Source organism: Contarinia nasturtii, unplaced genomic scaffold (genome assembly GCF_009176525.2).
Source record: "Contarinia nasturtii isolate CC-2019 unplaced genomic scaffold, AAFC_CNas_1.1 Cnas_scaffold_1101, whole genome shotgun sequence".
Classification (NCBI taxonomy): Eukaryota; Metazoa; Arthropoda; class Insecta; order Diptera; family Cecidomyiidae; genus Contarinia; species Contarinia nasturtii.
In genome coordinates, this window is record NW_022198445.1 from 194,929 (window position 1) to 210,607 (window position 15,679).

General features: G+C 33.1%; 2 protein-coding genes across 2 annotated transcripts in view; one reads left to right on the forward strand and one right to left on the reverse strand.

Moving 5' to 3' along the window:
- LOC116344669 overlaps positions 1 to 5,436 on the forward strand; it is a 114,927-nt gene extending 109,491 nt beyond the window's left edge. The window contains exon 8 of the mRNA XM_031773312.1: positions 2,063 to 5,436. Coding sequence (XP_031629172.1) covers positions 2,063 to 3,404 — 1,342 coding nt within the window. The 3' untranslated portion in view covers positions 3,405 to 5,436. The remainder of the gene's footprint in view (positions 1 to 2,062) is intronic.
- LOC116344667 (26S proteasome non-ATPase regulatory subunit 1) overlaps positions 1 to 15,679 on the reverse strand; it is a 64,785-nt gene that overhangs the window by 33,426 nt on the left and 15,680 nt on the right. The gene's annotated exons all lie outside the window — the stretch shown is intronic.

Consider the following 15,679-nt stretch of genomic DNA (forward strand, 5'->3'; position numbering starts at 1 on the left):
TTCTCTTGAATGTGTGAATATCTCCTCTCTTTTTTTATTATACTAAAATAAATGTTCAACATTATTACACAAACTCTGTGATAATTTTCCGTAAATGCAATTTTGTGAATGTAAACAAACCAAAAAAAAATTGTCATCTGCACACACAAAATTCGTATTAAGTTTGTGCAGTGCATTTGCCACATTTATTCTAAACTGTAACTGATATGATAGAGTCGATAAAGTTCACAACAAATAGAAGGCATTAAAGTTTAACACTCGTTTGAAATTGTGGATAATTTTATGTTAAATGTTTTTACGCATATACAAAACGGAAACGAGAATGCCATTCACAGAAAATACCACGTCGATATGTTTGGATCGTGTCGATTTACTTCATGCGATATTATCTTGCGAAGTGTTGTCTGTCGTCGAATTGAAGTCATTTACTTGAATTTTTGCCATTGCTTATCGATTTCTCACCATCGATTCGGTACATTTATTCAAATCAGAGCTCATATTGTGCTCGTTATTTAGTTTATTTCACAGCAGACGATTTTGCATATCTGAAAAGAAATAATCTCAGCATATATACAGAGAGAAAGACATACATTTTTATTACGGCGTTTGTATAGTTGAACAACTCCATAGTACAATATGACTTGAATCGAAAATGTGAGATAAAGAGAAATGAAGAAAGAGAAAAAGAGAGTGGGTGTATGTGTGTGATTGAGAATAGAACTTTGAATAGAATTAAAATGGAAAGCGATAAAAACATGCTAACTTAAAACATAATGGCAATCAATGTCGTCCCATTGACAGCACGATGAAATTGCAATATCCAATTATGGTGAGAGCAATAGAAGCAACAATTCCAATTTGTAAGCACTCAACATGAATACGTTTGCGGTGCCGCCTGGCTTGTTTGCGCGCTTCATCCATTCTTATCTGCCCGAAATTCAAAATGAATATGTTTTGCCCATTTGTTGATTCCAATAATACAGACATACTCGTCGTGCGCTATGGAAATTCATGTTTAATCAACTTGCCAAAAAATTGAGGCCGCATAATCAAAAAATCATTCATACATTTTCGGCACGAAAGCACTTGATGATTGAGCATTTGCAACTTGAAGCAGTTTCGGGCCCTTGATGCCAAAAGTAAAATGTTTAGCTTGAAATATCATCTCTGTGGGCACCATTCTATGTCCTTTTTTCTATGTTTAGAGAGAGGGGAAGCAAAGTTTTACTCAATGAAAGCCGTCGTCGTTGGAAATTATATACAATTTTGTAAACGTTAAGAGTCTCGACATTTGCTTGTTAGCGTTGAAAAGGCAATCGATTTGCAGAACGCAAAATCTAGAGAGTACATGAGATAGACAGCGCACAACAAACATCAACCAATTCAGTTTGTTTCGCCCTCCAGTCAAAATAGAGAGCATCGAATATGAATAATAATTGGGAATGATGGTAGCTATAGAAGTGGCACGCGCGATGTACATGAATTTAGAGCTGGTCGTATTATTTGAAGTTTGCAGTTCGATGCTTGTGAAGGCATGATACATACAGTATATTACATGACTATGCGCTCTATATCCTCGAAACTGAAATTTTATTACCGCGGTGAACCGAACTAATGTCAATTGTGTCAAAGTATTTCGGTTTTCTGGTTTGCGGTCGCTCAATTCATGTTGATACATGTAAATGACCAAGGAAACTTTTCATACAAAATGAATTGATGAACGATTCAAAGAACAAAGACCCAACACGTATTACGAAATAAAAAAATATTTTTTTTTTTCTCTCGAGCAAAAGTTATGCTCTGAACTTTGGCCAGGCATATCCATTGAAATGCGGATGTGATAAGGAAAAACTTCGATGAAATTATGAAAGGAAATGAAACAGATAGGCGAAAAGTTTTTTAATTTGATTTTGCGAAAATCATCTAATGAAATGAGTAAACATTCAACGATTCATCGGCATAATTCAATGAATGAGGAGAATTTAATGAGAAAATTGTATTTGAAGCGGATGTTAAAGTTTCAGTTTTCATGTAACTAACTAATTTCAATTTCATTTTACAGGCCTATATCGCCGGCACGTCGCAACCGAAGTAAACGTCGAGCTTCCCATTCAACATGGTCGTCGAGTGGACTGATTCGAAGGGAGTCACAGAGTTCGGAATTGAATTTTCGCAAACGATGCAATAGTTTGCCACGCATCGAACAGGATGAAATTGGATTTGATGAACAATCAAATACGGAAAGTGATATTGAATCATCGGTGCATCGACATCACAGCGATCGTATATTTAATCAGAGTGACGATGACGGTGAAACGGAAGAGGCAGATAGCCGAAAAAATCGAAAAAATTGCCAAAATTCAACTGAAAAATTGAAAAGTCAATTATGTGTGCATGAAAAGCAACCGAATGAAACACATGGTACAAATTTGAATGAAATAAGTTTACCACCACCATGCACATGCCCATACTTTGGATCGGCCAAATCGAATGCACAGCGAAAAGCTGAAGTTAAAATTGTATCGGAATTGAATGCCGAAGAACTGTCACCGCTTATAACACACAACAATCCAATTGCGATTGCATCGAATAAAGGATCACGTCGAAATTTTACCGTAATGGGCAGTTCAGCGCCGACATTACATTTATTAACAGCGCCCGGCCATAATCATTTGATGAGTAATTCAACAACACCCACACCAGCCACATCACCAACACCCGTTCCCATTCGTAAGCTTAGCTTTTCAACGACACCGCACAAATCGAATACAGTTGTAACATGGGACATATCTCGAAAGAGCCAAAAATCGAAACATGGCTCAAATTTTGGTGGCCATCAAACCACATTGATTGCATCAAAACCGGTGCCGACAATAACATCGGCACTTAGACGTTCGGCAACACTTCGTAATCAAAATAACATTTTGAATGGGCTGAGCGGCAGTAGTGGCACGGTAACTGGTTTGAATCGAACGAACATGGATAATATGTTGAATGTCAATAACAAATCAAGCTCGAACAAATCAACGCCATGTCTAATCAATCGGGTCGGAACCGTTCGATCGCATCATTCACGAAATTCAAGCGTGATATCGCGAAATTCATCGCGTCATGGTCGTATCATTCGTCTTGAACAGAAAGCGACCAAAGTGCTTGGTGTCGTTTTTTTTACGTTTGTCATTTTATGGGCACCGTTTTTCGTATTGAATTTGTTACCAACGGTTTGTGGTGATTGTGAACAACAGATAAGCCATTGGGTATTCGATGTGGTCACATGGCTTGGATACGCCAGTTCAATGGTCAATCCGATATTTTATACGATTTTCAACAAAGTATTTCGTCAAGCATTCAAAAAGGTTCTTTTGTGCCAGTATGGTGAAACAAAGTGGCGACCGCAAAGATAGCAGACGGTCAGTAGCAAATCATCGACCACCAAACTCAACAAACTTTAACGCACTGAAAATACCACACGGTTTCAACCGAAGATGATTTGCCAATAAATTCCAATAAACATTTTGAAATAAAACTACAGTCAATTTCACAAAAATCATAAATAACACAAACTTAAATGAAAAATACGCATTCCCACATTTAGCTCAAAGGGGTAAACGGGCATGCAAATCGATTTTAGCATTTCGATAAATATTTATGTATATTATTGAGGCCAAATTGAACAATTAACTAATAAAAAGATATAATAATAATAATGACCAAAAAATAGATGGAAATAAATAGAATCAAAAAGTGATGGTGTAATTGTTGTTGTTTTCTTTCTACTTCATCGACACAAATATACAGATATAAATAAAATCGCATCTCATATAAATAAACAATTTGTTAAATAAGCGTTTCATCCATTTCACGTAAACTGAACTGCTTCAATGCAATTCAAATCGAAAAACAAAACTATGTTCACAATTTTGTTGCATGGTCGAAATTCATTCTATCAATTAAATATTATGGACAACACATTTTAAACACTCTGTAATAGTTCTTTTTTAAATGTGAACACACACACACCAAATATTACCATGTGTATACTGCTCTCGTAAGGCTTTAGATAGATGTTTAACCAAAAAAGCATAAACATAATTTTTAACAATGACAAAATTAATATTGTTTTAAATATGATTCGAACGGACTTACATAGTTACTGTTAGTTTTAAGATGAAAAAGCCACACAAAACTGACGACAGATCTGAATTTATTTTTTAACCGAGAGTAATTTATTTTTTGAAATTATAAAAGTGGAAAATGAATGAAAAAGTCCCATAATTTGTTTTATTTTTAAAATTAAGTACAGCTGTTGGAACGAACAAAAAATAATGAACCGAACAATACATTTAAATAAAAGAAATATGAACTTAAACACTGTCATCTCTATGAACATTGATATCTACATGCTCTAATTAAACATACTCAGTGTTATGTAATGATTAAAATCTCAACCAAAAAAAAACACAAATACAAAATAACCAACAATTACATAGTATATTTATCATAAATGTTAAACAATTGTCGTGAAATAAAATGCAACCAAAATGTTTCCAATTACACAAATCCAAAACCACAAATATTACATAAATATAAATGTTTGAATGTATAAATGTCTATCAATAAGTGGAAATTGTGGTGTTCAATGGATAAAACAAGAATTAATTTGAGGGGAAAGAAAACAAAGAATGGAAAGGCTCAGCCAAAATGCTGTTAACGAACATATAGAATTTTAGACAATTAATTTCTGCGAATAAATTGATTTCAACAAACAAACTAAAAAAATAAGGGTGAAAACCAAGACGACTTAATTTTTATCTCTTATCATTTATTTTATACTGTAGATCATTTATGATTGATTTTGGACAGCGATATTTTTTTTTTCCTTTTTCAATTGAAATTTGGAGAATATTGCCAATTTGAGATGAATCAATCGAATGTTACACACCTGAAAGAAATCCGAATTGTAAAATTGACGGCCAATCCCAATCAGGGTGCGCGCACAATAATCTTCAAGCATTTATGCTTTGTATCAAATAATAATAATTTAAAGAAAATAAAAATAAATATGTGGGTGTAACAAGAACAACATTTTACTACAATTCTGACAATTTTAAACGAGGATCCGGCTTCAACTATTATAAAATCTCTAATGATGCACCTATTCTCAGCAAGAACAACAATTTCAATAAATGTCACCGAAAAAAAATATAAGTGTAAATTTTTTTAGATGTTTAGGGCTCATATTAGGAACTACACTTTTGTAAATACAATTTTAAATAAATATATATAGACGTCTTGTCGTAGGGCGGTAGTTTTTATAGGGTTTTAAAGGCGACGAATGATATTTTATGCGATTGAATGTGAGAGAGACGAGAACGATGGAATTAAATTGAAGAAAGTCGTAAATAAATGTTTTGATTTTTTTCCCAAAATGTTAAATTATTCGTTGTTTCATTTATTTCGTTTGGAATTGAAGGACAGAAGTGCAATGGAGTGAGATGAATATCTCGAACAACATAATAATTCTCTTGGTCAGCACCCACGCATGCCAGTGCGGTAGAATGTTTAGGTGAGTAATGAATTTGCCATTATTAAAGCGGTTTCTGTGTTTACTTATGCTCAAAAGACATATGACATATCAGTTCATCAAGACACGACACATCCGTTCCGCTTTTATGGGTATATGTTCGAACATTTTTCATCTATACGAGAAAATTTTACACCAAAAAAAAACAGAACCGCACACAGAAATGTTAATCATATTTACTTGTTGACGTGACAAAAATAATAATAATATTGATACCAAATTATCGAAAGTATTACTAACACAGTGTGGTACACACATTTGAAATCGTTCAAATTCATATATAATCATCACACATGGCATTGCGATGGTGCGAAAAACATTGACGTAGTGGATAAGCGGTAATCAAATAAAGTGGTTGGCGTCAAATGTGAGCAATCATAATGCGGCGAAATGTGTTCGTTTTTCTCTCGTTTTCGCAAAGCGGCCATAAAACTACCTACACGTATTGAGTGTGCTTTGGTTCGAAAACTGCTTATTTTGATGATGGCACCAACATTTCTATGCACCAACTATAACAACAAACATTATTGTTATTGCCGAAAAATTTGTTGAATGTAATCGCTTGGATTTGGTGAACGTTTTTTTTTTGCTAATAAATTAATTGATTCGAATTTAATGTAATCAAAATGCGATTTATTGATCATCGAAGGATTTTATGCGATGTTAAAAATTTTAAAACCTAAAAAAGCACGGTCCACATGCCATTCAGATTGTTTTCTTTTTTGAAATGTAGAGCTTATCGCATCATCCGTGACAGAAGCTTTGCGTGGCTTTAACAAACGATCCAAGAAAACAATCACCATTATTTCTGATCGATGTGATATGTGAAAGTATCATTATTCAATTTGGATTACATTTACGTGACGACGCTACATATCGATATTATGGCATTTGGTCTCGGGATTTTATCTGTATTTTCTTCTGATTTAACGAAGAATTCATGACTGTCTTCCATCACATACCACATTTTCTCATCATACGTCATACATATTAACACACATTTTTTTCTCTACCGGATAAAAGAATATTGATATTCAACATTCGCAAACCATTTCCAAATCCGCAGTGATACAATAATATCTCGACAAAATCCATTAAGAACTATGCGATTGAATCGATAAGAAGAATGAATGGAAATTCATTGAATCAAAATCGCATAAATCTGTGTTACCAAATGTATGCCAATGACAAATGGGCAAGGAACTCACTGCGCTATGTATCACGATTTTATGCTTTTAAAACATAAAATGTTTCTTCATTTTTTTTTTTGCGTGAATCTATTTTTGCTCGTTCCAATTTATCACGTAATTTCTTTTCGTCGATTTAAATACGCCTTGGGATAAAATGTGATTAGTTTGATACAGCAAACAAGAGTTTCGTGTTTTTGATTGATTGGCCTAATTTAAATAATACTTGAGATAATCGGAAGGCTATCATCAAATATATTAAGATGTGCACAAGTGTATTGGTTGACACGGTAACCAATAACGCTCAATTGATAATTATTTGCGCTTAAATGGACTTTAAAATTCATTAATTGTTTATAAAAGGTTATTTAATTTATGCACAGTTTTGCTTCAATTGTTTTTAAACGATAATTGATCGTCCCGAAAACTATACATTTCCCGATCAAATGCAATGAATTTCGAAATTACCGCAGAATTGCGGAAAATCAAGAATTTTGGGTCGTTCGATTTATTTTCATAATCACTAATATTTTTGGCATTCCGTAGTTGCAAATGAAATAAGCAAAGTTAATCAAAGGAGCGAGTACGACGTTTCCCCCTTTGCTAAGCGAAATAAATCCGATATGCGGCGCTGATTTAAATGTCACTCTATGTCATTCCACAATGATACATTTTTTGACTTGACAATATATAAGCTCTTCATTCAACATGCATAATTTTTGAACGGTCGAGTAAAAAAAAGAAACATATCATAAAATATTCTTCTTACGTTTATTTTAAATTTATTTGTTTAAAAATAACAATAATTTCAATTTTTTTTTTCATAGATTGAACAAGAATCTAATGTAAAAAGTAATACCAATGCGACACCTACCGTTAAAATAGAAAAGGAAACTTATTTGGAATTGTAACATTTTGGTCCGCCATAACAGCATCTTCGTTTTGCTTCTCTGTGATTGGTCAAGTAAAACGAAGATGCTGTCATGGTGGACAAAAATGCTACAATGGATACCAACTAAGTTTCTTTTTGCATTTATACGGTAGGTGCCGCATTGTCATTACTATTTACATTGGATTCTTATTTAATCGATGAAACATTTTTTGTTGAAATTATTGTAATTTATAAACAAATTAATTTTTTTATAAAAAAAAAATTTTAATAAATTTTTTAATGAAAAATGTTAGAAAAATATTTTATGACATGTTTTTTTTTCAACGATTCAATAATTATGAATGTGTATGCATTTTAAATGAAGAGCTTATATATTGTCAAGCCAAAAAAGTATTATTGTGAAATGACAGAGTGACATTTACATCAGCGCCGTATATCGAATTAATTTCGCTTGGCATAGGGGGAAATATTTTGACAGATAGTACTCGATCCTTATTCTACGCATTGCAAATACATCGAATAACGATTTATTAATCATTTTTCTAGATGAGAAAGTGTATCCGTTGCGGAACATGGATATTTGAACGTCGAAATATTTAAGCGTATCTGAACGGAAAGCAAAACAAAATCACGTAGCATTTAACACACAAGTGACTAGCGTAAGAAAGGATCAAATAAAAATGAATGGAAAATTCTTGTGCCTTGGTTGGCCTTTCATTGAATTCAATGCGCCCATTATGTTCTTTTAACGGCTGAATGAATGAATATCGATGATAAGTCGTTGGTGAATGAAATACGATTAATTTTTCTACTTCATTTGTGTTGTAAATGATATTGGAATAACTTCCGAATAAAATACGAAATTTTCGGTGTTTATTCGTTTTTCGGTGATTTATATGGTCGCTATATTGTGTTTTCGGATTTGTTAGCATTTCATTGAAAAAGTTTTACCATTAAATATTAAAAGTCGCGGCAATCACGTCGCAACCCAAACACACACAGTCAACAAATGGAGAGAGCTTCTCGTAGACGGATAGAGAGAGCGAGAGTTAGAAAGACAAACAGGTGGTCTAAGATATCTTCGGGCTAAAAGTTCAAATAAAATGTGCACCTGGATTGCCAACTATTGAACGGCAAATGGTTGTGTTACAACCTATTCATACTAATTTTCCGAAATTTATCATTCTAAGTGGTTGCACGTGGTCAATAAATAACCGTAAATTCAATCGAATACACGTTCAAAGAAGTGCTTGAATCGGATGCGATTTGCCTCTTGATCGATAATTCATATCGAGTTCAAAGAAACAATTTCATACGATGGGCCTGAATTTCTTGTGTAGATATACAAAAAGCTTGATTCCATAAAGAGTATGAATCTGAATGTATATTCACATAAATTGGTTACATCGATTCTGTGACATTTATTAGCCAAATAATATATTGGATTGGCTTGTAAAAGCAGTTGCGTAGTAGGAAATCTAATTCAAATGAATTGACCGTTTTGGCAATCCATCTTCTTTTGGTTGTCATTTTAAATAGTGAAGGAGTATTATTTGAGTGTTGAATGTTTACTATTTTGTTGATTGTTCATTTTCAGTTAATTTGTACGTCTATTTAGGTAAGTACTAATTCGTTTATTCTCCGTAAAAATGTGTCAATTTTATTTCGAGCGCATTTCATGTTGCTAGTTTCACATTTTCCGCCGACCCCAGACCGCTAACAAGGTCAATCAGTAAATGCCATTTCAAGAGCTCATTTCATTACCGCTCGAGGAAATTGGTAGCTTTCGTTTCGATCAAAAGCACGTGATGTTTGTTAACACGATTACTGTACAGATAAAGCACACTCGTCTTAGCATTTGTAAAAAAAACGAAAAAAAAAAACGAAGATACATAGATGAGTAAAGTTTTTCGATCAAATGGATTAAAATCGTTTATATTTCGGTGCAGCGAGAAAATTCCATCAGTAAAATTAAGTGTGGCTATTTATAGCTGAGCTACAAAAAGAAATCTTTATATATTTATTTGGTAAATAGTACAGTTTCATAATAATCGACGAAAAAAATGGAAGTTTATTTGAGCGTAGGAATTCGAAGAGCAAAGTTTGAAACGAGAAAAAGTTGATAGCGAAAAGGGAATTGAGCTGCTCGAGATTAGAGATGAAATTCAATAAAGTCTTCTGAGCATCACTGACTCACTTTGTTGTGTATAGATGCATTCAACTCCGTTGCTTGGCCAGTGAAATAAATGTCAATATAAAGAAACCGGGAACATTGAGTGTAGGCGGATTTTCTTTATTTCACCTTTAATATGAAAACAGCACAAAAGCTTCGCTCATCAAACAAGCGAAACATTCTCAATTGAATTTTTCAAAATTAAGTTATCAGCTCAAAAAGAATGTAGTTTCAAATGAACTGATGTGTTGCCTTGTCAAAGGAAAACTTTTAGTATCTTAGAAATTCGTTATCACATTGTGAAGTTAAATCACAGTTAAGTGATTTCATTCTTTCAATAATACATGTGAGAAGTTTTATTTGGCATGCAGGCGTATAAATGATTTTGATTTTTCAAACCCAATTTGTGCGCAGAAAAAAAAATACAGTCTTTTGTGCTCCGCTGAAAAAAGAAAATATTTTCATTGTGAAACGAAACGATGTTTTAATGTTTGAAATCAAATTCAGTCTCGACGAATCAAATTCCATGACTTGCATACTTTTCAATGTATGCTATAGTATTATAAGCCGTAGCAAATTCAATGAGACAACGTGCATCTGCAACAGCAGACCATTAGATCGAAAATGTGTGCTAACGAGATTGAAAAGGTATTTTTAATTCGTTTATGCGCGACGTGAAATAAATCAATAGAACAGTTCAAGTCGAGTTCGTATGGGTCATACACCACAGCACAGAGAGAGAGACACTGACAAGGTTGCATTATAACTGAAAGAAAATGATATTCGCCGAAAAGGGCCCATTTTCTCATATTTTCAATGTCAGTTGATTCGGTGACACGCCATAAGTATGCTCGCCATTTCTTGAGGCGTGAAAGAAAAACACGTGCACACAGTTGTCAATGCGAATTTGAATTATGATCATGTTTTTCAGAGTATGAATGTCTTTTTGATGATGAAATCTTTGCTGTGTGTGCCACACAAAAGATAACAAATTGCCTTATTTTTTGGCATGTTGTCATGATTACTGTGTTACTCGAACAATGTTATTTATCAAACAAAAACAGTGCTCATTTTACTTGTTGGCAATGTTTTGCATTGTTGCCAATGCTTTTCAATAAAAGTATAAGTGAAAATACTCCTAAACTGTCTATTACAAGCAAAAATTAAACCATTCTAGCCACAGAATACACGTACTTTCAATGGAAATTGAATGAATAGATGCGTTTAATTGTTTCAAATGAACGCAAACAATTTCCAAATCAATTTTATGAATAAAAGTAATAAAACCCATAATACTGTAACAAATGTAACATTATTTGTATCGCACTAATTAACACTCTTTACGAACACAAAATAAATCAGTTTACCGCAATTGAATCGATGAATCCAATTTGTGCGGTCATGGGCAAAAGTTTCAATAGAACATACAACATTTTCGAAGCGATCGCATAAAATTCCTTATAATAGCCATTATAATCGGACAATAATAAAATGATGTAATATTGATTCATAAATATTTTATCGATCATAATAATATACATAAAATGAAATCAACTCAAATCAAAACCAACATTTTGGAATAAATGAAACGGAAGAGATGGAAAATACGCTCAATTGATTTTCAATGAAAGAAGAAGAAAAAAATGCACGATGAAGCATAAGCAAACTAAAAATAAATTGTAAATGCGAGCATAAAAGCGAGAACAAAAATAGTAAAGAATCCATTTAAGCATGTTTGAAACAAGAGAAAAAGTGGTGAACGATTGTGAATGACAAATGCAATGAACACTTTCAGCAGAGCATAAATATTGTACAGTGAAATGGAACAATCATTAATGGAATTTAGATGATAAATAACGCGCATTGTTGCAAGATAATTAATGATTTCATTGCCATTTATCAATTTGGTATTGCGGCTTTTGTCTTTCCCTCTCTGAAATGATATTGTTAGAATAATGATAATCAATATGTCGCATTGGATGTAATACAGCGATTAGTTCAAGATTAATCATTAATTTACTGACACTCATAGTTTTATGTGTCAAATTGTTTCGCAAATAATTTGATTCCATTTTGGCAAAAAACGTGCATGACTATCCAACTTTTTATTTTTTCGTTTTTTGCCCGAAGTATGCATACACAATGACAGAATAACAAATTGAATCAAACAAATGTTACCTTTTGATATCCTTTACATATGTTCAGTATAAAACAACAAACATGCTTACCTGCAAACAAAAGAGAAATGATATTTTAATAATTTGCGTAAATCTTGTTGAATTAATGTATTATTTAATCGATTTTATTTATTCCAATTCGTTGTTGAAATATTTCCATTGAATTCAATATTATACGTTTAAAACCCAATGAATTCGATGACAAAGTCCAATTCATTAAAGCAGAAGTCCTAAAAAAAGGGATCATCTTGTCAGAATGTCTGTAAACATGCATGAATGGCGTAAACAACATTTCCGAAATATTTTTACTGTGCAGGAATTAAGAAAGGATTCAATGAAGCGACGCATTTATTAAATAAATGCAGACATGCCAGTCGCCTTGGTTCGATGAACCATACGAGACGTGGAGAAAAACACACCCTAGCATACACGGGGCTTCAGACTTGTGTCAAAACTAATGATAACAGTCACAAACAAAAATCGACATGTTTCAAACAAACAATATTCGTCGATGAATTTCTTCTTGGAAATTATTTCCATCAAATCCAATAGAAGCGGTGCCGAGTGGCCCGGTGATACGTGCTAAATTGATTCATAACATTTTGACCTTATTGTATATGATTTCGTTTTATTATTACTATTATTATGTTGTTTACCGACAAATTGATTTTAGTTTGTGTCGTACCGCTTGACAAGAGCGTTCCACATTCGTGTGAATTCAAATGTAAACGGTCGCTTAAAAAAGGAACGCAAAAATGTAAATATTTGATTACCTACGAAATGAAAAAGCTCTTAGACACTCAAACAGCTTCTTAATTTAACAAACACACGTCAAATGAAAGGAAATTTGTACAAAATAAAGAAGTGGTATGCAACACGCAACCGAAAACAAATGATAAAGATAACACGAACCAAAAAATGAAACGTAAATGAGGATGCGAGAGAAAAAAACGCATGCATAGATGGAGATCAAACTTTGTAGACAGCGGTGCTTGATTGGGCACGACCTATGACAACAGCGACAACAAACAGAAGCAAGCGAAAATCTGCGTTTTTTCTCTATGTTCTTCAAAATTTTGTTCACTGTAATACTTGCGTGTATTTAAAACTGTTTTGCATGCAATCATGAAATGTTTTTCGACATTTATACCCAATGTTATCTTTCACTTTACCTTCTCACATGCGTGTGTGTACGAAAACCATTCGATTATCATTTGTCATACAATTTCGAGTTTTATTTGCTTTCAGTCTAAGAACATGGTGGTTTTTTTGCTGCCAAAATGAACGACAATAATGACATTTTTGTGATAACATGATTTTTTTTACCACACACACATCAACGAATCTTCATGTTTGTCTTATTTTATTACAATTTCAGCGACTAGACATGAGATCTTTCACATATACACAAATATATATAAAAATAGAAAGAAAAATTCTGCTGCTTTTTAAAAAATGACCGTCTTGCGGTTCGGTCGGTGTACGAATAACTTTAATTTAATGTTTTCATAGATGTTGAACGTACAATTTAAGGATAAGTTGGTCAGATTTGATGGTGCTATTTGCAATAGGAAAACGTTGACGGGAAATTACCACCTAGGAAAACAACAATTTGGGGTATGAATCGGATAAACTAATTAGTGCTGATGATATGGCCCATGAAAATCCCTTCCAAAACAAAAGATTAATGCTATTTAATTATATATAAATCTGTTGACACGTCAAAACCATATTGTTGTTTGTTTATCATCGTGAAGTCAACACCAAACGGCTGTGCCATGCATCCAAACTTTGCTCTACATAATCTTATATGCCAACTTATTGTACACACACACACAACCACACACAAACACAGTAAAGAAGCAAAATAAATACGTTTCACGAAAAATATCTAATTATCTTCACTCGACTTAGTAATAATATTATCCAGGTCTTACAACCAAAAATCCATGCAAACTGCTTTACTTCACTGCTCTTCCTTTCTGTCCCCTTCCGTTTTTCTCTATTCTTAAACTTCTCGTCCCGGAACTGGCACCAAAAATTTCACTTCAATGATGAGATTAATGTTGAAAATTTTACCAAAAAGCTGATTTATTTGATTTCATCAATGTTGAAAACATGAAATCTGTTGCTCTGGCAACATTCACATTTTGCTTATTTGATTTCCATGAACTGAGAAAATTAGTCGGATTGTTGGAAATGTGCCAAACAGAAATGAGACTTATATGCAAAAAAGAGAACAGACTCACTGATTTCAGAATGTTACATTGTATGGTGACGATTTGAAACTCATAATTGCATCGTTAAAATTTTCTACTAATTAGAAGGTAAAGTTAGTGTGGATCCGATGGATAAAAAAATGTTCTTTTCTATTCAATTAATGCCACAACATTTTTCAAGGTTGTGAAGTTGTGGGATTTGTTTTAATTATCAAATGACAAAATTCATGCAATTTCCGCATCGACATTGATAACATGCGTCAAGGTCTGTAACATTGAAAACAGATTTTTTTTGTGTTTTCCTTTGTTCATTTCGGAATGTACGAGCAAATTGAATGCATGCGCAAACTGCAAACTAAGGGAATGAATGCAACGATTGGTTTTGACATCAATAATAGATAAATTATGTGTACGATAAATTTGTACACAATGTACTCTTGTTTCACAGAAAATACAAAATAGGTTTGCCATTAAAGCCGAGCCTTTTATTCGAATAATATTTTATCAAATCGGACGCATTTTCTATGTTTAGCTTTACACTTTTAATGTATTATGTGAAGTGTGTCGGATCAGAAATTCCAGTTTTAAATACATTAAAATGATGAAATGATTTTATCTAAATAAATGACAGTATATATTTCTCGCTTCGACTGCATCACGGTATTTTACTTTTTCCCAAAACCATTTTCGTTATCATTCAGATAGACAAACGTAAATCGGAAAACTATATGCAAAATGCATTAAATATGTTGAAAGTAAAAAGATAAACATTTTGAGTATAGAGTAAATAAATTAAAACCAAAATGAAAGCAATGTAAGCAATAAACCACACAAAAAGCTATATCAACTAAAATCTACTTCACCGCACAGAACCCATTACCCATAATGGAGAGTGCGAAAAGAAGAATTAAATACGAGAGAGTTGGCTTCAAGTAGATAATTCAACAATTTATAAGCAGAATGAATTTCAAGCAAAAACATCTTTGTCACTGCTATTAGTAAAATGAACGCTTTCAATGGTGTCTACAATGGGAGGAAATGACAGCAAATTTTAAAATTGGCGCGCTGTTTAGTTTCGATTTGAGTTGTAAAATAACATTGACGTCCCCTTTGAAATTCGGTGCGCCACCGTCGGCTCAAAGAGACTTGAAGTCTTCACATCCTCTCATTGGGTGTCTATATGAAACATCCATTTTTAAATTTTTCCTTTGAACTTTCTAGTACATAATGTCTGATGTGAAATGCTTGAATTCAGGTTGACTGCACAATTGCCAGCACTTTCTAAAGTTTCTATGCGCATACATTTGCACCGTAGTGTATGAATGCACACAAATGCATTTCGATCAATTTTTCACTGTCACTTTCCACACAGTGAGCGCATTATATAGAAGTACATATAATTTTAGATGATTGTTTACGTACACTAGCGCCACAATCGTTTCGACGT